The sequence below is a fragment of the Myiozetetes cayanensis genome, unplaced genomic scaffold, assembly GCF_022539395.1.
Source record: "Myiozetetes cayanensis isolate MyiCay16 unplaced genomic scaffold, myiCay2020 scf10, whole genome shotgun sequence".
Lineage (NCBI taxonomy): Eukaryota > Metazoa > Chordata > Aves > Passeriformes > Tyrannidae > Myiozetetes > Myiozetetes cayanensis.
Genome location: NW_026086605.1, coordinates 21,974,845 through 22,001,942, shown reverse-complemented (window position 1 = coordinate 22,001,942; position 27,098 = coordinate 21,974,845). Strand labels below are relative to the sequence as shown.

Here is a 27,098-nt window from a genome sequence, read left to right as displayed (position 1 = left end):
TAATAATGCCTCATCTTTACCAATCGTTCCAAATTATTCACATGAAATATCCTGCTTTCTCTCTTGGACTTTGATGAAGCTCCTGTTGAACCAATTATTCACTAGCTATTCATGTTTTGTCAAGAAGGAAATCGCAGAAGCTTTGTCATTAGGACTAAGATTTGATTGGCAAGGCACATGGCTTTGGGGCGGGTTTGCTTCTTCCCCCTTTTTGCTCTAAAGCCATAGCTTTTAGCTGGCAATTTCCATTGCTATAATCTGATGGAAAGTGATAAAATGCATCAGACTGCAGTACTCAAATGAGAAAACACTCCAGATTAGTAGGAATATAATTATGTTTTTCATGACATTGATTTTTTATTTTCTAACTGATAAAAGTAAACAACTAAAGGAGGGGGGGGAGTGCCAAAAAACAACATTTAGACTTTAGTGGGATAATTAACTCAGCAATTAAACATATTTTGTATGCAGCATTTGTCCTCCATAGCACACAGCATATGTGACGTTTGTCCTTCATTCAAATCCTTGCTTTTGCAATCTTTTTATTTCAGCAGGAGTGGCAGCCGGAGGGAGTCCTGTATGGAGGCCCCTTCCACTGTGCTTTACTTTTAAAGATGAGTATTCACAGCTATGATTTAGAAGGTAAGGAACAGCCAAAAAGAATCACAAAATGAGCAGAATTGAGAGAGAAGAGGCCTGTGCAACAGGCTTTTGTGTCTGTTTTCTTTTTGCTTGTGGTGTTTGGAGGGGAAGTAAACCAAGCCCGTTGTGTGACCCTTGCTGCTCTATGTAGTACCCAACAGCTGTGCAACTCAGCTGCAATGTCCAGTGCCCTGTGCTCTGTTCCCATTTGATATCACAGCACCAGGGTGGGCTAGTAAAAGTGCAGGGTATATCCAAGGGAAATTAAAGAGCAAGAATTAAAGTCAATTAAAGAAAAGAGGTCAGTTCTAGGGCTCCCTGTTGGTATAACAGAGTTGATATCTCACTACTATGTGAAACATAGGAAGAGGCATAAGCAACAATGGATTGTTAGAAATCTCACTGGCCTTTTTAGCACAGAGTAGTTCTTCCATCCTCAGGTCATCAAAGAGTGAGTGAGTCTTCAGGGAAGCTGATTTTCTCAGAAGGTATGAACTATGATCCATGAGAGATGTCCTCCACACTGCCCCATCTTTATCTCTTTTAGAAAACTGAGGTCATTAGGAAAAAGTTCCAAGTCTAGGATAAATAAAACATACTACTTATGACTTTGTAGGTAGGATGAAGAGGGACAAGAAAACAGTGTCAGGCAGAGGTGAGTGGATATGTCACTCACAGGATGACACAGTACTTCTGCATGTCAACACAAACTGAAAAGCTGGAGCTGATACTGTGCCAGTTAATACCCAAGCACACTACAATTATCGTTTTTCTTTGAGACAACAATATGTGAGGCTTTCTTCAGGGAAGAACTCTGAGCCTCAGGGAAACTCAAATATCCTCCCTACTCTGTGAGACTCCCATGGCCCAATTTAGCTGCTGCTGCTGCTGGGGGGTAGAAGGGCTAACTTCTGAGCTGGCATAAATTTCTACAGTAAACACACTATGACAAGTCATTCCAAATTAATTTCTTCCTTTCCAATCTGTATTTGCTGGGATGTATTCTAAATCTTGTTTTTTGCTTTGTCCTGAAACACCGTGGTGCATAATAAACATCAAGTCTCAAACGGCTGTTTTCCTGCTAATTTTAGGCAATTAAATATATCATGTATGTATTCAGGATACATATAAAACACCATGTATCTGGAGCACAGTCTTCTCTAAAACCAGAGTGTTCATCTTGTGAAATCTGTCACCATTTATGGAATGCAAAAGTTGTACTGATAAATGCTTTTTACTATCAGACATAAAATGTGTTTGTTATTGTACTGACCTTGGGAGACGAACAGGAAAGTGCTTTGTCCTTACCCTGCAAGACAGCCACAGCAGCTGGCTATGCTTTAGGACAGGCCAGACTAAAATAGGCCTGTCCATGTGATAGGTTGATAGTAGAACCCTGGAAAATCTGCAAGTTACTTGAGTGCCATTAATAGTCCCACCAATAAGTGGTATCTCTGAAAATGAAACCCAAAGTTGGATCAATCATTTAATTTATAATTCACTGATCACAGATATTACAGATATTACAACAATCTAATTTTGGGGAAATCTAATGTGATTGGTAACTGCCTTGCCCCTTAAAAAACCCCAAACCTAATCTTTTTATAAAGCTAACTGGGGCAGGGAAATACTTCAGGGGATAAATCCTAAGGAAACAAAAGGTGTGTAGGATCTGCAGATGAGCAATGTGATTTTGTGCAATGTCTACCACAAGTATTAATATGATGAGGAGAGATTAGAAGAATCATCATTAACCTTGAAATCCAAAAAATTTTAAGAAATTGAGATCAAGGTAATTTAAATGTAATTTTACTGATGGTTTTAGATTTTGCTGCTTTGTTTACCTGTTTGTTATTTCTTTTCCCTCCTCTTGACTTCCAGTGAAACCTTCAATACCAACAAAGGGAAAAGGCCAAGGAAGAGCAGTCCCACCCTCTGCTCCTGCTTTAGATGGCCAGCAGTCTTAAGAGTAGGTAGGTCCCATCCTACCTTCTCTGTAGAGCCAGCACATTTTCAGGAGTTGTTGGTCATCTCCCTGTTCTACCTTGTCCTCTCTGCAGCCAGGGCAGTGTGGCCTTTGAATCACTTATGTTTGGTACGTACCATCACAGAAGAACAGCCAGCAAATATATAGGGGAAGAGGGAATGTGACTATTCCCAGGGACTCAAAAAGTAGGTATGTTCCAAGTAGAGCAATTTTTAAGTATAGTGAAGTGTTACTTCTGGCATGAATAAGAAAAATAAGTAGAATGAGGGGTGATTTTCAAGCTGAACCTATTTCTTGAAATATTCTTTCATATGCTGTTATTATTCCACAGTAATGCTTCTTTTAGGGCAATATTTTACTCCAATGTTGCCATCTCCATGGCACCACAGACAGGCAGGCTTTCCAAGCACACAATTTCCCTCACACTCAGTTTAAGAGCTCTTCCATTTTTCTGTGCATTTATGCTGCACCACTGATTTGAGATATTTGATCCAGAATAATGATAATGCTTTGCTTTTCTTCATTCCAGCCCTTACTCAACCTCCTTTACAAATGTCACTTGAGAGTACCAGGGCCTTGGGAGGCAGCAAGCCCAGCCAAAACTTGCCTGCAAGTACCTGGCAAAGCAAGGACCTGAAGACAGATGCGCTCCATCCTTCTCTCACTTGAGAAGCAGCTCAGGTCGACATGGCTCTAAACCTCGGAGATGATCTGCCTGCTAAGCTACAGCACATTTATGATTTGCAGGTTTCTAGTCTGACTTGGCTTCATTTTTTAACTTTTCATTTTCTTTTTAGGGAACCAAACTGTTCACTGCATTTGGCAGCTGACGGCTATTAACTGTCACACTCCAATAACCAACGGATAGTTAGAACAGCATTAAATATTTGCTCTCTGCAGCAAGGCTATACTTCATCTCAGTACACATGAATCCCATGCTCTTTTCACACTGGAAGAAAACCCACCTTATTGCTATTCAAATCTATCTGTCTGTCTCTCTCCCCATACTGTCATTACACATGCAAGGCTTGTCAGTGCCACTGACACAAAAAACCCCTCGTGCTTTATGCCAACACCAGTGACACCTGAAAAAAACCCAAGACACAAAAGAATTATTGCTTTTAAGAATTATGTTAATTCGGTCTTCATTTTCTAATAAGGTCACTTATTTCATGTCTTCATAAAAGTATTTCTCCTGCCTTGCAAGGCTGCATGTTTTCTTTCCCAGGAACAACTTATAGATAATTCTATATGAAAAGTGGGTTTTGGTAATTGAGGTTTGTCCATTTTGTATGTCCCTGGTTAAATTGTGAAGCTTTGTTTTGAGCACCATTTTTTCCCCTCATCTGCCATTTTGAGTCTAATCTTTTAGGAAATATCCTACATAGCCACTCCTTGTGGTCCGCTTTTAAAAAAGCAAAATTTATTTTGGCCTCTGCAGGAAGCATTTAAAGCACATAATGAATAATGTTTGACACAGGAGTCAGTTAGCAGTCATTTTAGATTAATAACACTGCCCAGAAAAAAACCTTGCAGGGGATTAGACCAAGGGAAAGATGCTTAGGCAATAACCTCTGAGCCAGTTGGTTGCTGAACTATTCACAATAGACATAACTATCTCTGAAGGTCTTAAGTGTGAGAATTATCTCCGGGAAGAGAACAATGAGTTAGTGAGATATAAAACAATAGGCTCATGCTCTAACACAAGCAGTTAGCACCGCACACGTTCTCCTCTCATTTAATCTGCAGACTTTCAGACAGTAGCAGTTGGTGCCCAAATTAAGACTTCCTCTTTCCCTTTGATCTTATGTAAAAACTAATGAATTGTATAATCTCCAACACCTCTGAAATCCCGCTGGTTAAAGGGAAACTCTCCCTACCTTTCCCATGCCTGTCTCAATTCGCTAAATGGGAGCTATATTTAACAGCAGGCCAATCACATGATCACTGAAAAGGAACAGCACAAGGATCTGTAATCCTAATGCTCTGGAGCTGTGATTGCTATAAATCCTTTGCAGAATGATTTCCTTTAAATCCCAAACATGTCATCACACTTTTAATTAACATTTCTTTATGAAAACTGTGGATAAGACCCTTTAAATTAAAGATTGTTCACAGACTTGTCATCTTAAAACACTGTGCATTTCTATTGTCATTTTCATGTAGCATATTTTACTTCACTGTCACATAAGTAAAGCTTTTTACCTTCCCTTTCCTCTCCTTTGTCTCCCAGCCTTAACCCTCACACAAGCAGTAACAGCCACTACTATTTTTTCAAGGGTAAACAAACAGCTTTACATTACTTCACATACAAAACAGAGAATTCTAATAATCAAAAGACCAGCAATGAGCACAGGCAGTGATGTAGCTCTTACTGCCCTACTTGAATTCTTACCACCTTCACTTCTAAGTTCACTATCTAATTGAGCTTATCATCTTTACAGAAAGAGCTTGAGAGAGGAAAGTGATTTGCACAAAGGAACATGGTTGATCACCTGCAGAAACAGAAGCACAACCTTTGTTTCCAGATTCCCAGCTCCTCAGTCTTTTCAGCTATTTAGCATGTAGTTTTCTGAACACTGGGCCTGTTTCCCTGCCTTTCAATCTCAGCAGCATTGCTATCCACTTCCTTGGTACTAAAACAAGCCTAAAATGCATGATGCTGGGCACAGGAGACACAGTTTTATTTCCAGCAAAAGGGAAGCTTTATCTAAATGAGGGATGCTTTGGCCAGTGACTAGTGGGAATGGATTTCCAATATTTGTTTTCCTGATAGTAACCTAGGTAAGAACTCTGGGTTTGAATAATGGCTCAAGTTCAGTGACAGAGTCACCTCAGTCATCTCATCTGGGATTTGAGACAGTGTCACATGTCACTGGCAGACAACTCTTTCAGTGATGTTTTTCAGAAAGTTCAGTTTTCTAACATGCCTCTGTGTGGAATAAGATGGTAGACAGAGGAAGACAATTTCTGAGAGACAATATTAAGGATGACACCATTATCCATTATATAGATAAACCTCCCCTTTACCAGTTAAGAAGGAGGAAAGGAATACAGATCCTGAAAAGAATCCAGAATGAAATCATCAGGCGATTTGACAGCACAAACCGAAATTATTTAGCATGATTTGGCAATGTATTTCTAAGTGGTTATATATCATCCAAAAATACGCATTGACAGATATTGGAGAAATAATGAATGGCTAAATAGAGCAGATCAGACTCTGACTGCCCTTCTATGAATTGTGTAGTAGCTTATTCCTCAGCTGCTCTCACTGCCATCAAATTATGCTTTGTAGCTGACACTCAGAGCCAAATGTCAGGAGCCCAAGCTCACCAAGCACATCAGTGGGAAAGCTCAGAACAGAACCTCTGACTTGACTCTCTTGCATCTTGAATTGAAAACAAGGAATAGTTGAAGGAAGGAGGAAAAGAAAGAAAGAAAAAGAAAGAAAGAAAGAAAGAAAGAAAGAAAGAAAGAAAGAAAGAAAGAAAGAAAGAAAGAAAGAAAGAAAGAAAGAAAGAAAGAAAGAAAGAAAGAAAGGAAGGAAGGAAAGGAAAGAAAGAAAGAAAGAAAGAAAGAAAGAAGGAAAGAAGGAAAGAAGGAAGGAAAGAAAGAAAGAAAGAAAGAAAAAGAAAGAAAGAAAGAAAGAAAAAGAAAGAAAGAAAGAAAGAAAGAAAGAAAGAAAGAAAGAAAGAAAGAAAGAAAGAAAGAAGGAAGGAAGGAAGGAAAGAAAGAAAGAAAGAAAACAGAGAAAGAAAGAGAAAGAATGCTTTGCTGTTTTATGACTACTTTCCTTTACATATCCTCCCTTCCTTTACAGTAGTTATGCTGTCTTGGTATGATAAACAATGCTTACATATTTATATTCTGTTTTAAATGAGCCATAATTATCAGGCCAGGACACTGATAAAGTTGTTTCAAAAGGAATGGAAAGTGTCACGGGTGCAGAGCAATACGAACAGCAAATTTAACCACTAAACCATTGGGGCTTTCCTTACTAACAGATAAAGTCATGCAGTAAGTGTGGCATGGCATATGTGACCATACATTAAAAGCAACACATCCATCTTCGGCCTTTCTTGATTAAAACATATCACATGGATACATCAAGTTAAAGAATTAAAATTAACCATGAGATGTAAAAAAATAATCTTATGATCAACCCATAAAGTTTGAAGACCATGCACACTGTACTCTTTTAGTTTTCTTTACAGTTCTGTTTTCACTCCTACATATTAATTTCTCTTTCTCTCCTATGCTAGAACATGAGAAATGTAAAGTCTAAAGCTCTCCTGAGAAGAGCACTATGACAAAATCAGACAAGTCTTATTTGCACAAAGCTGTTCACAAGTAAATCTGCAGACAGACAAGGCCTGCACATGCAACTTTTCTCAGGTAGAAACAGGAGAGCCCGAGTCCTTGAAGGACAGACAGTACTCACCATGCTTGCGATGATGGCATTCCATGGACGCACGAGGATTTTCAGAAGTTGCTGGTTGAAGTATTGCAGGAATCCCACCAGGTGATCTCTAAGGTGACAGAGCCTATTGTCCATTGTGTCAGATTGGATACTGGGTCAAACAAGGGAACTGGGATCTCAGCCTTGATTTCTCCCCATGCTCTTTGCAATACACAAACTGTAATACAACATTCAGTATCTGTATGTCCCATGTCCCATGCTGGGCAGTAAACCCTGCACTAACTTAATACTCTTTGAGGAACTCCAGCCATTAATTTTTCATTTCTCCTGTGGTACAAGCACCAAACTGATGTTTCCTCCCTTGCTTACTGCTGATATCACCCTTGAACACTCACCTAGACACTGAAAGTCATGTATAAAAAGTTAAGATCTAGCATGTTCTCGGGGTTAAGCACCCATTTCAGTAGCACACATGAAAGAAAGATAGACACATACCAATACCAAACCAGGGGTTACTGTATGACAATTATTTTTTATTTATCAGTATCAAATTACATAGCAAAGTAATGAATGCAGTGTAAGATCACCTCTTTGAATACTGCAAATACAAACAAAATCCACCATATTGCTTAATTATCCAAAGTAAATTAAAAGTTTAAAAATGTGCGTTTCAGAGATTCCATTTGGCATATCCTGTCAATATATCCTGCATAAATATTTCTGTACCTCATTTTCATTATGTGTACCTTAATATAGCCTCTAGGAAGCTCACATGGAGAAGATAGGACCTATCTGTATGTTTGTGTTCATCATCAGCTCATGCATCTGCCCTGAAATCACTGAAAGTACCTATCTGCTAGCTCACCTGACAGATAAAAGTGACTGTACTTATGGACCTATAGATGTACTGACAGATAAAAGTGCCCAGAGCCTGCTCTCACGTAGGGCCAGACCCAAAGTTATTGCCATCAGTGCAAGATGACTGAATGCATGATATTAACTGTGGATCAGGTCCTTAAATTACTGACAAAATAGTGATCACGGAAGCTGGGCTGGATCTGATGGCCAGATCTTGCACACTCCAATACATATGTAAATTCTTGGGACATTTACACTGCTCTTTACACTGGTCTGACTCTACTATATAGAAAGAACAATTCCTGGTTTATAATGTTAAGTGACAAATAAAGTCAGGTCTGTTGATTTCACGTCAGTTGAATAGGATTTGGCCACAGCTGGATACAAACTAGATAATTCAACAGAAGTATTTTAATGGTGTTAATCAGCAGTGTCATTTAAATGGTACTTCCTTGTAAACTGTGTAAATAGAACATTTTTTCCTGATGGATGAGATAATAAGTTTCACTTAGCACTGTTTCCAAAAGTTAAGACTACTGAGACATTGTAGATGTATGAAATGGAAAACACCATAGAAATATATATTTTGTTTAGGATACAATGAACAGAAGTACAGAAGCGTTGATGCAGGTATTGGAAAGGTGAGGAAAGGGAATGAGGAAAAATTTAGGCAGCAATCCCATGGCAACACAGAAGTTACTCTTGATCCCTCCAATTCACCAGTATCAGTGGAAGTCAGGCTTCTCTGGGAAGGTGCAACCTGAACGCTTGATAATTACGCTGGCGGCGTAATGTCCAGCCCGGATGCACTCGGTCATTGGCCGGTCATAGACGAGCTGGGACAGAAAGCCTATGGAGCAAAGTGGGAGAGAAAGAGAAGGAAGAAAATGGTTCGATTAGGTTTTTTGAGTGTATCAGCTTCTCACTGGGAAAAGCACTGAAATGCTGGCCTGCCTGTACGTACACAGGCAGCCTGGCTAGTTTAAATCGACGACTGAGCTTGAGTGACCTGCAGAGCTGGAGTGGTGCTGCTGCTATTTCTGTCTGAAGTCTCCATTTGGTGGCTTCAAGTAAATTAAAGATTATAAAGACTGGCCATTATTATTGTCCTCAAAATGCTTTTACCAGAGTTATTGCTCTCTTCTTTTCTGGAGATAACCCCTGATTCCTCAAAGGACATTTTAAAAACAAAGAAGCAGTTTTGAAGGAGTTCTCTTTGAAGAGAGCTCCTTCTGTTCTTACTGGCTACAGTTACACACAACTGTGTGCAAGCTTTTCGCCAAAAAAGGCATGCAATAGAAAAACATTATCTATATTCAGAGTTACAGGTGCTCGCAGTGCAAAGAAGGTGAAAAATCTTTACCTGATGAGGAAAGCTAGATGACATCTGTTGCCTTTGATTATGGGACATTTAATCTAAGACTTCAAAAGCAGTGGGTACCTCTGAGCATGTGCAGATACCTTCATAAAGAGCAAACTGTATGGAGAACCAAGCGCCTCTCAGGGGCACATGGTTCACAGCTGCAGCTAACACAGCCCTGGCATGCATGGCTTGGAAAGCCAGAATTCACTGGGAGCCAAGTGCTTTCAAAACCTGAGCAGCTCTTTAAATGATTAGAAGCAGAGAGTCCTGAAAAGGTACTTGGAAAAGTCAAGTACAAGCAGCACCAGAAATTTTATGGATTGAGTCCCTCATTTCTGAAACATTCTGTCTTGGCTGAAACTATTGTGATCGAACGCATGGCAGAACTTATGGCAGAGGTGAAATATGTATTTTAAATTTGGAAGAGGTTTTCAAGATGTGAAAAGTAAATTTAGTATCTTATAATTTAAAGCTCTATTCCGTCATTCCAAAGGTAATATTTTATTCACTTTTATCGTGTTTTTAATATGTTTCAGATGTATCTCTCTTCCTCATCCAATCACAGAAGGAAATTGAGTCTTATCCAAGAAAATCAGAATTCTAGCAAGCTGAAAGATGTTCTTTTTAAAGCTTTCATCCACCATTTCCAGTTTCTGTGTCACGTTCAGGCTTTGGGCCTTGACAGGACAAATGTAATCTTGAAATCATGTCTCTCTTAGGTACTATGTAGCTCATAGGTACCAACTTCTGACATATTACAAATTCTGATTCAAAGCTGATATGTTTAGCTAACTTTCTTTCATATACACTTTCTCGGTTCATCTTGGTTCCTGTTGGGACAAAGACTCTACATTATATTGTGAAGCTCTCATTTAACCTGTTCTCCTTTTCTAAATATTTCCTTTCGTGGCATGTTACAGCATAATTTTAGAAGATGGTAAAAATATTTTATCCTATGCAATAATGTCTGCTCTTTGGAGATTAAAAATCATGTAAATCATGAAAAATAAGGTTAGGTTAATGAAGGATAATACCGGTGAGCAAAAGTCCTGTTTTCCTGACTTACCAAGATCTATCTTGCCTTCTCGGTCATGCCCGAGAGTGAAAAGAAGCCTAGTTGATGTATAGTTTTCTCTAAACTGCACTGAATGGGAGAAGAGTTTGAAACTGCAAAATCTATAAATCAAATACTTTTCATTGGAATAGGGAGGCCATAGAGAGTAGGCAGATTACCTGACAACCAGGAGAAAACCTATATGTTTTTGACATCAATACTTTTCTAGGGAATTACATATTGCCTGGAATTTCATAGATATTGACTGACCCTAGCTGGGAAAAAAATGAACACTTCAATAATAAAAGTTAAGTCCACCATCAAAAGTGAAGAAGACAGGAGTTATCAGTATACAATACAAAGATAAGAATCTGAAACAGGAAGAAACTGTGTTGTGAATGCTATCACTGATGGCAGTCAGGGATGACAGACAACACAACTGCGGCAGGATAGTCCAGCTGCAATAGTTGGGTAACAGTTGAGAAATTCAAACAGCATGCCTGGCAGAAATCAGACCATTTCTGAATAACGAGATGAAAATGGTCTGCTCTCCATTACATTAACATGCATTCTTAGGAGAAACTTTCTTGGATATGTGGAGAATGTCAATCATTAAATTTAAACTGCCTGGGAGGCAGGAGCTTGCCAGTGTGCTTCTGGGTGGTTAAAACTTGAGAGCAAGTTGTAACCATATGTAAAATGAGGCTGTTAAGACAGTCCATTTCTGACTCAGTAAGTATTGAGGATGCACTGGGCAGGCCTCCAAAGGCAAACACTAGGTTTTGTGCCGAGCATGAATTCAGAGAGAGGTTTATACAAGAAAGAACAACTGTCCTCTACGTTTATGATCAAGGCATCGAACATACATGAAGATGAGAAAATCCACAGAGCAGAGGACCATAAAACACAAACTATTTTTCAGTACAAACTAGACTGACACTGCCACCACCTTCCAGGCTCACTGTAGTTTCAAGCCAGTATGTATCTTTTGTCTTCAGTGAAGCTACTTCTTATTTATTCTGATCTAAGTGAAAGCAGAGTCAGGTGAAAAAACATCCTGTTCTAATTGGGGATAGAAATGAGAGACCTCTGTGATTTCAGAGTGGTGGAGAAATGACATTAAGTACAGATGTCATATATGAGATATGTAGAAACTGCAGTGGGGAGTTTGCCCTCAAACCATTCTCTTGTCTGTTGAGTTTCTCTTAAAAGGTCTGTATTTCATAGATGAAACAGAAATAGCAGTATCTGACACAATATCGCATCGAATGACAATACAAACACACATATCACAAACACAGAACTACATCACATCGTAAGACTAGGCAGTTGGCAAAGCAGACCCCGAGGGAACACCAGAAAGCACTGTTGTTTGAGCAGAGAAGCAAAGAGCTCTATCAGGTTGGCTGCCTTAGCTGCAGAATGTTCATTTTAGTTAATGCAGTAAAAAGCAACATGGTCAGAATATAATTCAGAGTTTGCCTCCTCCAGTGCATAAGGTACCATGATGCAAACATCATGAGTCATATTCTCAAGGCATGGATTCAGAAATTCTGAGTTCCAGCTGAAGTAGTTACTCCCCCATCTGTTTTTCACTATGCTTCTTTGCTGCTGGTATAACCTGACACCCTGTCAAAATGAGCCAGATCAGTTTAAGCAGTAAGCTGTTGAACAGTGGATCTTTGCTAACCCAGCTGATTTAAACTGAAGGGGGTTAGTGAGTATTCAAACAGCCTGACCACTGGGCAGGGCAGTGGAGGGAAGATGATAAGCAGTTGAAGTGTGTAATCTCTTTAAGGTGCCATGACTGGAAATCCAAGAAGATAAATGAACGTGGCTTCAAACTTACTTTACACTCCTCCTACAACTTCACAGACCAGAACAGCAAAACTGAACTCTGATCCTGTATCACAGGCCTGGGATCACAGAACTAGATCATCCCAGCATATATTAAAGGAGCTCAGCATCTACTTTCACTACTGCATGGTCTGAACTAGTCCCTGGCTATCACTGGAATGGAGTGAAGAAAGCAGTAGTACATTTTGCTACACAAGACAGCCTTGATTCAAATATTTTCCACAAAACACTTCAGGTAATATTGTTTACCATCTTCTAACTGCAGCTATTCTGTACTAGCATTTCTGTGCTGCTGAAAGCTGTGGATGGTGTTACCTGCATTGTGTACCACTCTTCACACTAGAACACAAAGGCAAGGGCCAGACTCGAGGCTTTCCCACTGCCTGACTCCTGCCCTGACATCCAAAATGTGTAATTGTTCATGCAGTAAGAGAAGAGGCAGTTGCAGTATGTCTAGCAGGCCACCCTGCTGTAATGAGCCATCTTAGTAAGCTTTCAGACTAGATGGGATGCCTTTTGTCCCTCATGGGCATGGACAGCCAAGTAACACCTTGCACCTAGTCATGGTAAGAACTTATTTGAGATTGTGTCCAATTCATCCCACTTATCTTCCTAGAAAGAAAAGACAACTTTACTTCAAAAGTTGCTTTAAACATTAGAGTGGGACAAAATGTATTTGCATTCCCAGAGGATAAAAGTGATTATAACACACCAATAGATATTTTTGGCCCTTAATTATTTCTTTTCTGCTCAGTAGAAAAAAGCAACTCTGAAATCACTTTCCTCTGAAAAGTGTGCCTGAAATAATTGAGAGTTAATCTTTATTATCTCTAGCTTGCTTACTACATATTCTCAAAGACAATGTTTATAATTGTGAGGTCTGCAAACAGAATGAGGGATGGAAAAATCAAGTTGCTTTTTTCTTTTTTGTGCTTATCACCAAAAGGAAAGCCCTGTAAGTCAAGTGCCAGAAGTAGTGCTTGAGCCTTAAATCCAGACCTAAACCAAAGCCCTCACTGAAACCAGCTGAAATCTCTTTGGGGATGTCAATATGATTTTGAAAAGAACAGCAAAACAGTCTACTGACTGACACAAAAGGTGTTGTCTTAACTTCACTACTCCTAAGAGCAGAGTAGCACTTAAAAACCATTAAAGGAGAACCAAGTTAATTTTCTAGCAAAACAGACATTTCAGAGGCAATTTCACCAAAGTCAGTGATTTCTTTGGAAGTTTTATTTCCAAATTATCAGTGGGAATTCTGAACAAATGCCTAGTGCTAGTGCAGTTGGGCAGGAATGTGGGAGTCCGATAATGGAGATTTTAAAACAGTTCTGGTCTGCTTCAGTAATGGTTTAACAACACTTAAAAACAGCTCATATTGAAGCCAAATGTTTCATTTCAAATTGTACACTTGACAATTAATTTTAATGACTGTTAATTACTAATGCTGGCTGGAAATCCATTTATAGTTTCCGTCATCCAGCTCCCCCACTACTCGTCTTTCTGCAGTTTCTCTCACACTTCCAACCTTTATAAAATGCCCATGGCAAAATTAATGTGGTTTTTTGTTTGTTTGTTTGTTTTTTAATACAGGAGAGAAAAGCAGAAAAAAAAACAATTATCAAATGCATTAATTATAAACAATTACAAGCTGACCCTGAGTCAGAGCCCCTCAAAACCTTTTGCTATGTGACGTTTCCAAACAATCCTCTGCATCCAGCTGAATCCTGAAGCATCTAATATAATCCATGCTAGCCAGGCCATTTACCAGCAAAATTGTCCCAGCCACAGAAAGGATCACGAACAGCTGAGTTGTCTCCTCTTTTTTGTATTTAAAATTTCTACAGCCTAATTTGTGAACTGCATTTTTTAAAACTGTGTTATTCTACCATGGGGACAGTTGCAAGCACCTTTTCACACACTTGCCCATATACAGAATTTATCACAGTTGCTTGAACGCTCATCTATTTTTGTGATCCCACTAGATTTCCAGGCCAGCAGTGTGGGAAGATGTAGTTTTCAAGAAATATTACCCAAGCAATGTAAAGCCTTATAGCTGATGATTGGGGCTTTTTTTGGATGTCTTTTAGCACTGCTGGAGTGGGTTAATGTTGTGGTAGCACAAGCCTGGTCAGTTGTAATCAGGTGGTTGACAATGCTGCTGCCAAGAGCCAACCAGCCAGCCTAGATTTTGTAAAAGATGTTGGCATCAGTTGGTTCTGCAAAATAGTCACTGAACGACTGTACGTCAACTTGCTGAGGTTTCTCCTTTTTTAATTTTGTGGCAGATGGTGGATATTACAGCCAAGAACTGTGGTAAGCCAGAGGCCCTGCCCATTGCTATCAAACCAAATGTTGGCTATTCTAAATGGAAACGTTTTTGATTAAGGGTGGGGTTTGGCTTCTGTTTTCATGTCTTTTGGCACTGTGGTCTGACACATCAGACTTACAGTATATGAGACAAATTAAATGTAAGCGTCTTTAAACACACTATACTTCTTTCAAACTTCACACACCATAGCATTTTGTCAAAATTTACTGTATTATTCCATACATACATATATATATATATGTTATTAACTACAAATGTATATGCATAGAAACAAGTGTCTTTCTCTCTCCTTTAAAATGAAATGTCTCTGTGCTTACACAGAACTGTAGTGCCAGGCCAATTACAATCGAGGGAAAAAAGGTTACCAACCCTTTCATAAAAAACACTAATTTAAGATGTATATCTAACAAGTGGCAACCTTGAAATCTCTCACTAAAAAGAACATTAGAAAACCCTTCCTGACTATACCACTGGAGGAAAGTTTTAATAAAAACTAATTAAACTACAAAAATCTCAAGTGGTTAACTGATTTTAGGGGCTACATTTCTGGCAATTCTAATTATCCTCCTGTGGCTTCACTTAGTGTTTCACAACCATGACAGATGACAATGAAAAACTGCAGTTAAATTCATCCTCCCTGACACCATGCTAAGCACTAGCTTCTCCCTCTCCAAGTAAAATCAATACCATGTTTGAGTAAACACGTTTACAGCTTTATTAGGATGTCTCGCTTGTTCTGTAACAGCTACTTGAAGCTGTGGTAACAAATCGACTCAACTCAGTTAAACCTAGAGAGCTGAGTAAGAGGCTCATCGATAAGGTTGTTATATAAATAAACTGCAGGAGATCAGAAAGCTGGAACAAACAGCCTGGTAAATGTCAATATTTTTGCTTCCAGAGAATGACAAAACCATGAGATCAGGAATAAAATGTTTCAGAAGTCTATATTTACTTTATTTATAAAGTGGTCACGTGCTAAATGCATTTCACTGCCTGTGTACAACCCTCTTACAGAAACTTCTTATTTTCTAATCATCAGCATGAATACTAAACCAAGCATGTTTAAAGAAAAGCAGTGAGTATTGGTACTGCTGTCCCTATCCCTCTTGTTTTCTTCTTATTTATGGACACATTTTGAATGCATTGAATTTCTGTAAGGATCACTGAGATGGGTATATATCTTCCTCAGTCTGAGGTTATACAGTCACTTATGGACACATGCAAATAAAACAACTTTGCATTTACTAGACAACTATGAATAAGTGAAAGGAGTGTTTTGAGTTTAGCAGCCTTTTCCTGGAATGGAGAGGAGGTGTTGAATACACAGAGCAAAAAAAGAACTCAGTCTCTAATGCTTTAAACCATCACATGTGGAAAATGTTAATGAAAGATTCCTACAGAAATGTGACAATAAAAAAAATGAAATAAAACTTCATTACATCCTTGTTATTCCGCTAGGAATCAGTTACTCAAGGCTGAATAATTTCATTGCTTTGCATATGTGATTACCACTGTTTGGTTCTACTGGACCAGCTCACTGCAGCTTGTAGAACACGGTGTGATCATACTTCCCAGGGCCTGAATAGACACTTAGGCCCATCAGAGCCTTCCTCCAAGGAAAATTAGCAGTCTTGTTTCTCTGATGCTTTTGTGCAAGTAGGCTCAGTTTGTAAGTCTATAGTGGTTTGGTCCTGAAGGCTGTGCCTTGGATTGAGAAAACTTAGATCCTTATGTGAAGCCTACTCAGACTGACGGGAGTTTTCCTATCGCTGCCTTGACTGAGGACTATCCACCTTCTGAAAGGGAATAGCTCAAAGCTGGAGAAGAGTCTTAAGTCTTCTATAGTCTGACACCCTTCCACATAAATCATCCTTAGTGGACTCTATATATAACCTGTTCCAGATAATTTCTATTAAATTCCCTAGAGCATCTTATTGTTCAAGAAAAGAACCATTTCAGTCTATAATATACTCAAAGAAAGATATGATTGAGGAAATTGATAACAAAGTCATAACTTCTCATGCTTTAGACCTATTTTTGATTTTTAAGTCCACATGATGAGCTTTGAAGAATTCCTTTAGGATCAGAATCTGACTGTGTTAGGCTTGTCTCCACCAGCCTCCAGGGGAAACATTTGATTAAAAAAACACCTCCAAGTTCACAAGGAGTATTCAAGATACTGCACATGCCAAATCAAATACAGGTATTTTCACTGGAATTATGTTCTCTATCTGAAAAAAGTACTTTCCAGGCTGATATTTCTCTTTGTTTTTCCTAAAAACATTTCAGAGAAGTGTTCTTCAAAACCTAAAATTCTTCTTAGTAATTTTTGAGACAGCAGAGTGAAATAAGCTTTCTTTTATTAGTACCTGAGGAAATTTTCTAAGCCTCAAACCAGATCTGTTGTATTGACATTAAATGATGCAGATTACTATACCATTACCTCTTGGAATAAGAGGAAGAGAACTACACTAATTTAATGTAGAAATAATGACATTCTAAGATAATAAATTGGAATAATATGCACTATCTTTTATTCAGTTTTTAACATGTATTCAAGTGCAAAAAAGGCTACATGAATGTAACTCCACAGCTGAGACTCATATGTACAAAAGCCAGGAGATTTGAAATTGCGTTTGCAGAGCAACCATCTCTCCAGAAGGTTTTATTTGCAGGTGTGCTTCCACACAGCCAAGCCAGTACTATGTAAAGAGAATCAAAAAGCAACACTCAGTGCAGTGGGAATACAGGAGCTAGGCAGCCTATGAATTTTTTTACTTTTGTGGGCTGAAATAGCCTACCCTAGCATTATATTAATAATGCTCCTATTCTAATACAGTGACATTTGATATCTTTTGCCTCTTTAAATATCTGTTAAAGTCCTGGGTTGACACTAAGAACTTACTGATCACCAGTAACAGTAATGTCCCTTTCTGCTGAGTTGGAGATCAGTGGCAAACCAACCTACAAGCACTGCTACTACAGCTGCTTTCAAATTGTACCATGTTTTCTCCTGTAATTCCTTTTCATTGCAATCTTGCCATCTTCCCACTTCAAGTATGAACCCATTTCAGTGTGGGGGAAGTGAACAAATTCTGGGAGACGTTACCATCCTGTTATATAACAGAGCAGCTGCAAGCAAGGACCCAGCTAGCAAATACCCAGCCTGAGAAGACCTCTATGGCCATTGTGTCAATCTCCAAACCATCCCAACGAAGCACATTAGATGTGAAACAGACAACATATTGCAGAGTATTTTTATATTTCCTGGCGTGGTGTTTTATCTCCTGCAAATATAGCATCAGCCTAATCTGACACATCATTTCTTAGGGGACTATATCCTGCCCTGATTCCCAGGGGAATGTTCTTGATGATCCCATCTGACGAGTGCCTCTGTCTCTACTCAGAATACATTAAAATAACACAAAAATATTGCCAACAGTCTGAAAGCAAGGTAATAATAACTCATTAAAGTAATTTCTAACCTTCCACATGAACATTTTCTTTATCGTTACATGATTTTCTAACACATGACACATTAACATAAAATGAAATGTTATGAGGGTAGGGATAGTAGGCATGACAAAGTATTTTAAACGGTGATGATTTGCTTTGAGGCGTTAAGTCAATTTGTAATTGTCCCATAGCTATTACAGCAAAAATTGGAACTTTATAATTGGTTTTGAAAATCTATTTTTAACATCGTAGGTTTGTTTTTTAAAATGTATGCAACCTATTTGACGTTTATTTCTTACAAAGCCTGTCCAGAATGTCACTGAATTTATGGTGAAGTAAATTACGCCTTTTAAAACCCAATTTTGCAAAATATTAATCCTCTTGCTGTGCACTGAGGTTCCCTTAACACTGACGGTGCCACTGACAGGAAGAAAGACACAGAGGCTAAAAGGATCAGGTCCTGCTTCAGTCTAATTAGAAACTTCTGAAGGTTTTAAATTCCATACACTGATCCTTTTAAGTGGATCTCTCACTTCTACATGTTATTTAAAAAATGACAGCAAATATACTGATGTTTTGCCTTACGCTAATTCTATCATGTCTTTTTCTGGATTGCCTTTACATTGAATAGGTGAAAATGTGAATTACCATATTTAAGTTACTAAATTATGATAAAGAATACATGTGTAATAAAGTTAAGAGGAACAATTAGAAACCAAGAGGAGGGTAGCCATTAAAACAAAACAATTAAACCAGATTGGATTACAATTATACTTGGACAACACTTGCAACCAGTTTTAAGTACAATGTCAGCACACAAGAGTGTATTCTTTCCAAAGAGTTAATTTAGGATAGCAAATTGGTAAAAAGAGAAGTAGGGAATTAAAAAAGAAAACAGAAATATTCCCTGTTTTTTTCTGAGTTGTATCTATTTTTATGGTTTTGTTTAAGTAGAGACAATTCAAACTGTGGCAAATTTCTAAACTGAGCCAACACTAACGCTGGAATTACTCACGACTGGCTACGCTATTGATCAGAATAATGATGCGCCTCTAGCTAAGACTGAGAAAAATCAACTAGGAACATATAATCTAGTAATTTTCTAGTTCACAGAAGGTCAGTTACAGAGATAACATGGTCATCTAATAGCCTGGGTTTACGTGTGATGTTTATCTGGGAGAGTTACAAATGCCATCCTGAACATGTTGACAAGGTATCCCTTAGCAAGCAAAGACCGACGCCCTATCTGCAGCTCAGCTATTATACTCATCCTGTTTAGAAACCAGAAGTATTAGACGAGGCAAAGTGGGCTGTCAGTCAAAATGCTGATGACACTAAGAAAGTATTTTTGTTTCAAAGCTTCATATCTCATCTGCCACGATCTCAGTAACAACAGGATTGCTCAGAGGCAATTAGCCCTGTTGTATAAATGAGAACTAAGAGAGTGCCGCTTTCTGTTATAACTGTTATCTTTACTTCAAAGAAAAGGCAGAACAATTCAAAGTGGTATCCCCTCTCTCTTTGCTGGTGAAGATAAATTTTGTAGCAAAAATCAGCCATTACAAGTTACATGCACATACATACTTAATTGATATCACCAAAAAAATACACCTCACTCACAGCTGCCAAATAAAATGCAGCTCAGAGCTCTGATGTTATCAGAAGGGAGTACTTCACAGCACTGATATTTTATCCACCGTATTTCTCTCTATCAAACATGATTAAAAAATGATGACAACTTCCCAAGGTATCTTAAACAAGTATAAAAACCTTATAAAAATTAAAGACCTCTGTAAGTGGATGAAGTAGCTTCTGATATCATGCTCCTGCTGTTCAGTAAAGAACTGTTCCTAGCTCCTTGAACTCTTATTTCAACAAATCTAGAACATTTTTTTTTTGGGGGGGGGTGGTGGTGGTACTGGAGGGAGGGCAGCTCTTACAACAGAGATTTATACAGAGAGGAAAATACAACAAATAAGAGGAATATTTGTTTTTAGTGAAAACAAATTCTTCCACAGTCTTCAAGAGCCATAGAAATCCATTAAGTAGCTTTCTTTTTAATATAGTCACAAGCTTATTAATAATTTAGTTTTCTGACAAACCATTCAACTCTGTCTCTGCTGAAGGCATTATCAGAATCTTTCTGCATGTTTAGCACTCCTGGAATAGCCATACAGCTATTCATAGGAGCTTATTTCATTTCTCACACGTGCACATGCTTCCATCTACACAACTGCTTCACGTGAAATAAGGGACTTATTAGACAAAGTCATGAGTACAGTCTCTCTTTACCCTAGATCAGATTTATTGCAAGAAGATGGAATTCCCATTCTATGAATTTCATTTTTTAATTCAGTCAGCTCCTACTCTTTAGCCACCAACACTGCCCTCTGAAGATGGTTGAGGCTGGATTTCCAGAGGAGCCGGAACTGGCACCTGGGAACATAATACCTATAGGATTAAACTCATAGGACCATAGCACAATTTAGGTTGGAAGGGACGTCTGGAGGTCACTTGCTTGAGTGCCTGGCTTAAGGCAGGGTCAATCAGATGATATTAAATCCCCCCAAGATAGTTTTTTATTTTAAATGTTGTTGGGTTCTTTCCATAAATGACGGATTCTAAAGAATAACAGCATAAAAATTATTATACTGGTCTCAATTACATTTCCATTCTTATCAATAGTATACTTGTTTAAATACACTGGTTTCAGTCAAGCTATTCTGAAGTTATCCTAGTGTGTTGACAAAACAGAATCAGACCTTTTTTCAGAGAGGTTTCTGAATCAATCAAATTTTAAATAGTAGAGGAGCAATGATGAGCAACTGTTCTGTGCACTATGTATTCTTTGCAAACCTGTATTTTTATTTCTTGTGTTGTGGTTTTACAAATATACATACATGACATATAGTCAAAGAATGTTTCGTACTAAGGATAATATTTTAAAATTTCGATAATATAGAAGTTTGCCAAATATTACTTAACTCTGAAATCAAAGCTGGATGTCAGTCTACGGAAAACCATTTGCGTTTACCTTATAAAAACAGGCAAATTTGAACAATGTGAGGACCTTTAGGTAAACTCCTAAAAGTCCAAGGTCTTTACTTAATTTGCAGAGACATTTTGATTAAGATCAAAAAATAATGTTTGGAATGAACATCTATATTAAAGATGAGGGAATGGTTTTATAGAGCCAGTTTGGTTCAAATAGAAACAAACGGAGGGAAGTATCTTCACTAAGTCCTGTGGTGTCGAAAGAGGAGGTAAGGATGCCATAAGGTCCACTCACACAAGGAGACATAAAAGAGGACAATTCCTCTTTTGCTGCTCTCCCTGTCTCTATCAGAGCAGTTCTCTGATAGCTGAGAGAGTTGTTGGCCATCTCTTAAGGCTCATGCTGGGCTTCACAAGAAAGAGAGAGAACTGCTTAATCTGTAGGTATGTGCACCAAAAATGAACGCAGCTTTCAAACTGCAGCCAGAAGCTTTATGAGATTCCTCAGTACATGAAAGCTGCCAATGCGATTTTTAAATTGACAGGTGGTTTGAGCCACTGACCTCTGCTTTGATACTGACAGAGGCAAAGTGCTATCAGCTCGTGTTTGGCACCGTACCATGCTTAATGAAGAGCTCCTTCTACCTTGGGATTTCTTTTCCTTGAGAATGGTGTAACATCTTTATAGCATGGTGATAAGTAATATACATTTGCTGTGATCATTCTGTCACTGCTTCATCACACTACTTTAAAATGATTTGTGGCTCCATTTCATACTCTAGTACTTTTCATGTAGTATATGACTAAATCATAGCAGATTACTAAGTCAATATATTTATATTGATGGAACCTGGAGAAACATTGATTTTACACCTTCTCCTATTCATTTGTTATGAACTCTCTACCCAGTTCCACTCTGTAGACAGATTCTAGGGGAAAGATTTTGCAGGGAACAATGGCAGCAACTATCAGAACAGATGCTCATTGTTTTCATTAGTTACAGTGTCAATAACAAAGGGGAGTTCAAACAGAAGGCAGACCTACTCTGGCTAAAGAGAGTAGGATGGTATAAAGGAAAGCATAAGATGGTAAACCTGTCAATTTTTCAATCTATTTATTGTCATTAAATATGCTTTGATTATCATTATTTCAACGGTTCAAACTGGGGCTGACTAGTAATAAATAAATGTTAATTTAACGAGCAACAGAATGCTCCCCAAACACTACAAACGAAGGCTGTAATTCCATTAAGAGGACTCTTGTGACATAAGCCATGTCAGCAAAGCTCAAGTGATTTGTCAATGTCGTAAGAACCTGGAGGTAGAATCACAACTTTAATTTATGGTATTCCAGGGATTTATAACAAAAATCTGTGGTACCCCTGAAAACCACAAGAGGAGCTGAGAAGCTACAAAGTAAATAATTTTTGCCTGAACTTCTAAAAGGTAGCAGTGTAGCTAGAAAGCAATAAAGGCAGAAATGTGATAGTATTGTTCAGGGAAGTGTTTTTAGCATAAAGATACCTGCAGCAATTTTAAAACCCAGTTTCTCATTCATGCATTGCACCAGCCTGAGTGGCAGATGACTTGATGTCTGCAGTAAGAGGCAAGAAATTCAGAGATATTCCTGGTGCCAACTTAATAAAAACATATTTCAACTGAAGAATGCAGTTTATTTCTTGCTGCTAGCTGTTGGGGTGAGCTAGTTCTCCTTGGAGGCTGGCGGCTTCATGTTCAGAAATGCTGAACTCATGAATCAACTTACAGAGTTAAAAGTGCCAAGAAACTTTGTGTCTTTAAACTTGACTTCATGATTTTAAGGTTTCAAGACCTTCAGTAGTTAGACTGCTTCTAGTAAAAACACCCTAACAGATTTCTTATTTTCTTCTTTTACATGGAGAAATACATGAGGGGTGACTTGCCAAGCTGGCAAAATTATTGAGAAAGAATTTCCTTACAGTCTATGAGTTATACCTCTGGAAGACAGTGCCTCTGTGAAAGACTTTTCAGAATATGATAAAGACTAATAAACCTCCCAATGTAAAATAAATCCTGCTTGATGGCGTTAGTCTTCATTATATCCCACATTTCCCACTCAGTCAAAACACTTGCTTCAACAAAACCACTGTTCAGTCATGTTAATATACTGGTCACAGAGAAGTACGGGGAACTTTGCCATGGGAATCTTGTTCTCTGTTGTTTGAATAAAAGAACTATGTTTCCAGGAGAGTATATTATCACACTGAGTGAATTTTTTAGTTAAGGGATTAATTTTGAAACATTTTACTACAAGGACGCAAAAATCAAAACGTTACACGTATTATTGCCTAGGTAGTAACAACTGATAAAATCCTCAGTCAAAGAAAGAAGCTAGAAAAGCTTCTTTCTGAAGAGAACATAATCATTCTGTTATAAAAATTCTGTCAGGACAATAACACTGCAGCTGGCTCGATGCTAGAACCAATAGGAGATATGTATGTTGAGCAGCATTGCCAACAGTACTGAATAGGGCTTCCTGGTAAGGAGACAATAAAGAACTTTTCCTGTTGCAAATAAGTACTTTGAAAACACATGAAAAGTGTGATACAGATAAAATACAGACATTTCCCTCAAATGAAACACAGACCAAATCAAAGCCTATCCAGTCCAGTATCCTATTTCCCACATATGGGAAGGAAAATTAAACGACTCCATGAAGAAGGAACCAAAGTATATAAGACTAGAATCAGCTGTGTATCTAGACTGTTATGACTCCCAGTTCTCCCATCTGGACTAAACTCAGGAAAATGTATTCTCTGAGGAAAATAAATGATCAATTTATTATTTATGGAGTGACAGAGGAGAACTAAGATATCCCAGAAGCTAATGGAAGAACTACAGACATTCTAAAGCTCATGTTGCTTTGTGTCACAGGAGAGAGAAATATGGTGGAACAAGAGCCTAACTTCACACACAATACTCAGGTAAGTGTCTGACCACAAGGGGAGTTCAGACAGATTTGCAGCTGCTGAGCTAACTCCCACTGCAGAGGGAAAACCAGCTGTGGTCCTTTCTTTCCCTGGCAGTGAAGAACTGTACAGTGCACTGGCCTGCATTGCATTTGTACTCCATAGGAAAAGCATCTGATGCCTCAGCATTATTTGTGAGGCAACTGAGGAAAATAATATACATCCATAAACAGTGATACAGGACCTTTGTTAAGATTACCCCAAATATACAGAAGCTTGCTGTATCCAGACATTATCTCAACACTGAGATTGGAATCTCAAAACTGATCCAAGACCAGCCTGACAGGATGTGCCTGAACTCCTTACACTGATGGTGAAAGGCAGTAGTTTGGAATACAAACTGATGTGGCTTATATCAGCCTTTTCATTCAAGATATTCTGAATAACTACCAAAGTCAATGTTTTAGCCCTTCAACATAAAAACAACAGCTATCAGAGTACAGGGAAAAGGATGTAAGGTTTTTTTAGAGATCAGGTGGTTCTTAAGGCCCTGATTATTTAAGTGCAATAGTCTTCCTGCAGGTAAACTAGGAAAGAACAAAAGTAGGATTATTAAAAAGAAAACTCTTGATTTCAAAATGCCTAAAATCTGAAGAACTGAGAATAAATACAACCATGCATTTACATGGCTGCCATGGAAAACAAAATAGACAAGATCTTCTCTCTCTTTTTTTTCCCCCACAAGACCAGCAGCTTACTGGCACAGCTGACACACAGAGCAAATGCATACGAGGACAAGCACTTGAAAATGATCTTATTTATGTTATAGTCACTGTTACCTACTGCTTCAAATTTAGTCTTGTTTGTGATTTAGGAACAATAGAGAGTGACAAGCATGTCCTAAAAGGTGTATGAATAATATGACCTAATGTGTTTTCCTCTATTTCTGTCCTTTTTGATTCATGAAAGCACTGAACTAATGAGTGAAAACATTCCTATCTTCAGCCAGATTTAAGCATATACTGAAAATTTATCATTGGTTTAAGTGCTGTATTAAGTAAGGATGGAATTACTCACATGCTTAAGATTAAGCTTATGTTGAATACTTTATTGAAGTGGGACACAATTCTGAAGCTTTAATTTGGTAACACACTACTTGTTATCCCTTTCATAGCTACAAGATTGAGCCCTGCAATTCTATTTATAAAGTCTCTTTGGTAATGTTTCCAGTAAATTAGTGACTAATGGAGCTCCTTACAGCTACTACGTACTGGATATTAGAGTCTTCAGGATGCAATAGTGCATCACAGATCTACATGGATGAAGGCTACAATGAATGACAGAAATCTTGGATTAGATTGGTTTTTGGCTTATATTGAATAATTTTTAAAAACAGGCATAGACATAACATCCTCTTTTTTCCTTAGAGCTTGTGCCAAAAAAAATAGTAAGTTTGCAAATGTATATTAAGCAATGCCAGATATTTTCTGGGTTTGTTTTAACAAATTAACCCTTTGCATTCTTTTCTGATGTCCAAATAATTGTATTGGAAGCAGATGTTCTACCAAAATTGACATGATCAGAGACATTATGCTCACTTATTAACATACTGTTTAATATTCACTACAACCTGTTTTAAAGAACAACAATGTGTTAACATTTAAGCCAGGAGGGATTTCTGTACACTATATAGTACTTGATGCAGCTTGTTTATGCAACAGTCTGACAGATACAATTAATCTCATGAAAACGACCAGAGTACAGCATAACGGCATATTATTTTTGAAGTAATAGAACACACTTTCCCTTTGGAAATCAGAACCTAATTAAATCATATAACTTCAAGATGCAGAGAAAAGCTGTAAGAGAATGAGGCTCATTCTGAAGGACAGTTGAATGAAAAACCAGTAGATTTTATACCAAGACAATAACAGGATAATCTCCAAACAACATAAAGAAGTAAGAAATACCTCCAACAAACGCATCTCCAGCTCCATTGGTATCCACAATTTCACTCTGATCGCTCACCAACACAGGGAAAGTAGTCACTTCATTTTCTGCAGAGGAAGGGAAGAATAAAACATGAGTTACTTGGAAATACAACTTTGAAAAGCACAACAAACAGTGAAAATCAAAACAATTCAAAACTGGAGCTCTGACCTTCAGCATGGTAATTTGGATAAAAATAGATTTGGTTTATAATTCTGTCCGTATTTAGTGCATAGGGATATGGAAACAAATGGACTCAAGCTATTTGTTGTGGGCATTTTCATTATTTACTTCCAGCCTAATTTATTTTCTCTACTTCATAATGTTAAGGACAAGAGAAAAAAAGTAAATCAGAAGGAACAACATAAAACACCTGGGCATATGGACAAGACTAAGAAAAATCTGTCCTGTCAAAAACAGTGCTTCCTATTGGTTGCAGAGAGGTGATGTAGCCTCCAGAATGGCCAGTACAAGCCTCCGAAAGATCAACAGAAATTGCTGCACTGTGAAAATAAAAATATATGTGAATTAACTAAAATAAAGCTGTGAAATAAAATGCAGAAACAAGTTTAAATCAAAGTGCTCTCAAATTATATCTTTAAAAAAACCCCATATATGTAAGAAGCCTTACAACTTGCCATCTGACTAGGTTTGGTTTCAAGATTTCAGTCACTTCAACCCCTTCCTTGGTATTTATTTAAAAAACCCAAGTATTTCCTTCAACTCCCTGCCCTCTACTGGCACTCCTTAAACCTATCGCAATAGGTGGATACTCAGCATCTTCACCTTCAATTCACTGCCACACCACAGTTCAACATAATTACACCACTTAGGTATGATAACTTTGGAGTTCTAGGGTTATAAATTTAATATATGCCACTAATTAATCAGCTATGGCTTTCCAGGTGGTAATGTCATAATGACGTGATAAAAATATAATTACCACCTTGTCACAATACCTTGTTAAAGTGTAAATTACCCCTGTAACGGAGCCAATGGAAGTTCTGCCTCTGGTAGTCAGTATGCATTAAACTGTCTCAGAGCAAACAGATTGTCCTTTGGCAGACAGTAGGAATTACAAAAAGGGGAGGGGGAAGAAAAGCCTGTCAACCAGTGAAAATGAAAACCATCAGAGCTGTTTTCTTTTAATTTTTGGTAAAAATAGAAGTAAAATGAAAAATAGATCTTCCAGTCAC

At 38.0% G+C, this 27,098-nt stretch overlaps 1 protein-coding gene across 2 annotated transcripts in view; it reads right to left on the bottom strand.

Annotated features, from left to right (window-relative positions):
* Positions 1-7,564: 7,564 nt before the first annotated feature.
* ADK (adenosine kinase) overlaps positions 7,565-27,098 on the bottom strand; it is a 277,135-nt gene continuing 257,601 nt past the window's right edge. For both annotated transcript variants that reach the window (XM_050336557.1, XM_050336566.1), the window contains exons 10-11: positions 25,884-25,970; positions 7,565-8,760 (exon numbers count right to left, since the gene is read on the bottom strand). In XM_050336557.1, coding sequence (XP_050192514.1) covers positions 8,636-8,760; positions 25,884-25,970 — 212 coding nt within the window. In that variant the 3' untranslated portion in view covers positions 7,565-8,635. The remainder of the gene's footprint in view (positions 8,761-25,883; positions 25,971-27,098) is intronic.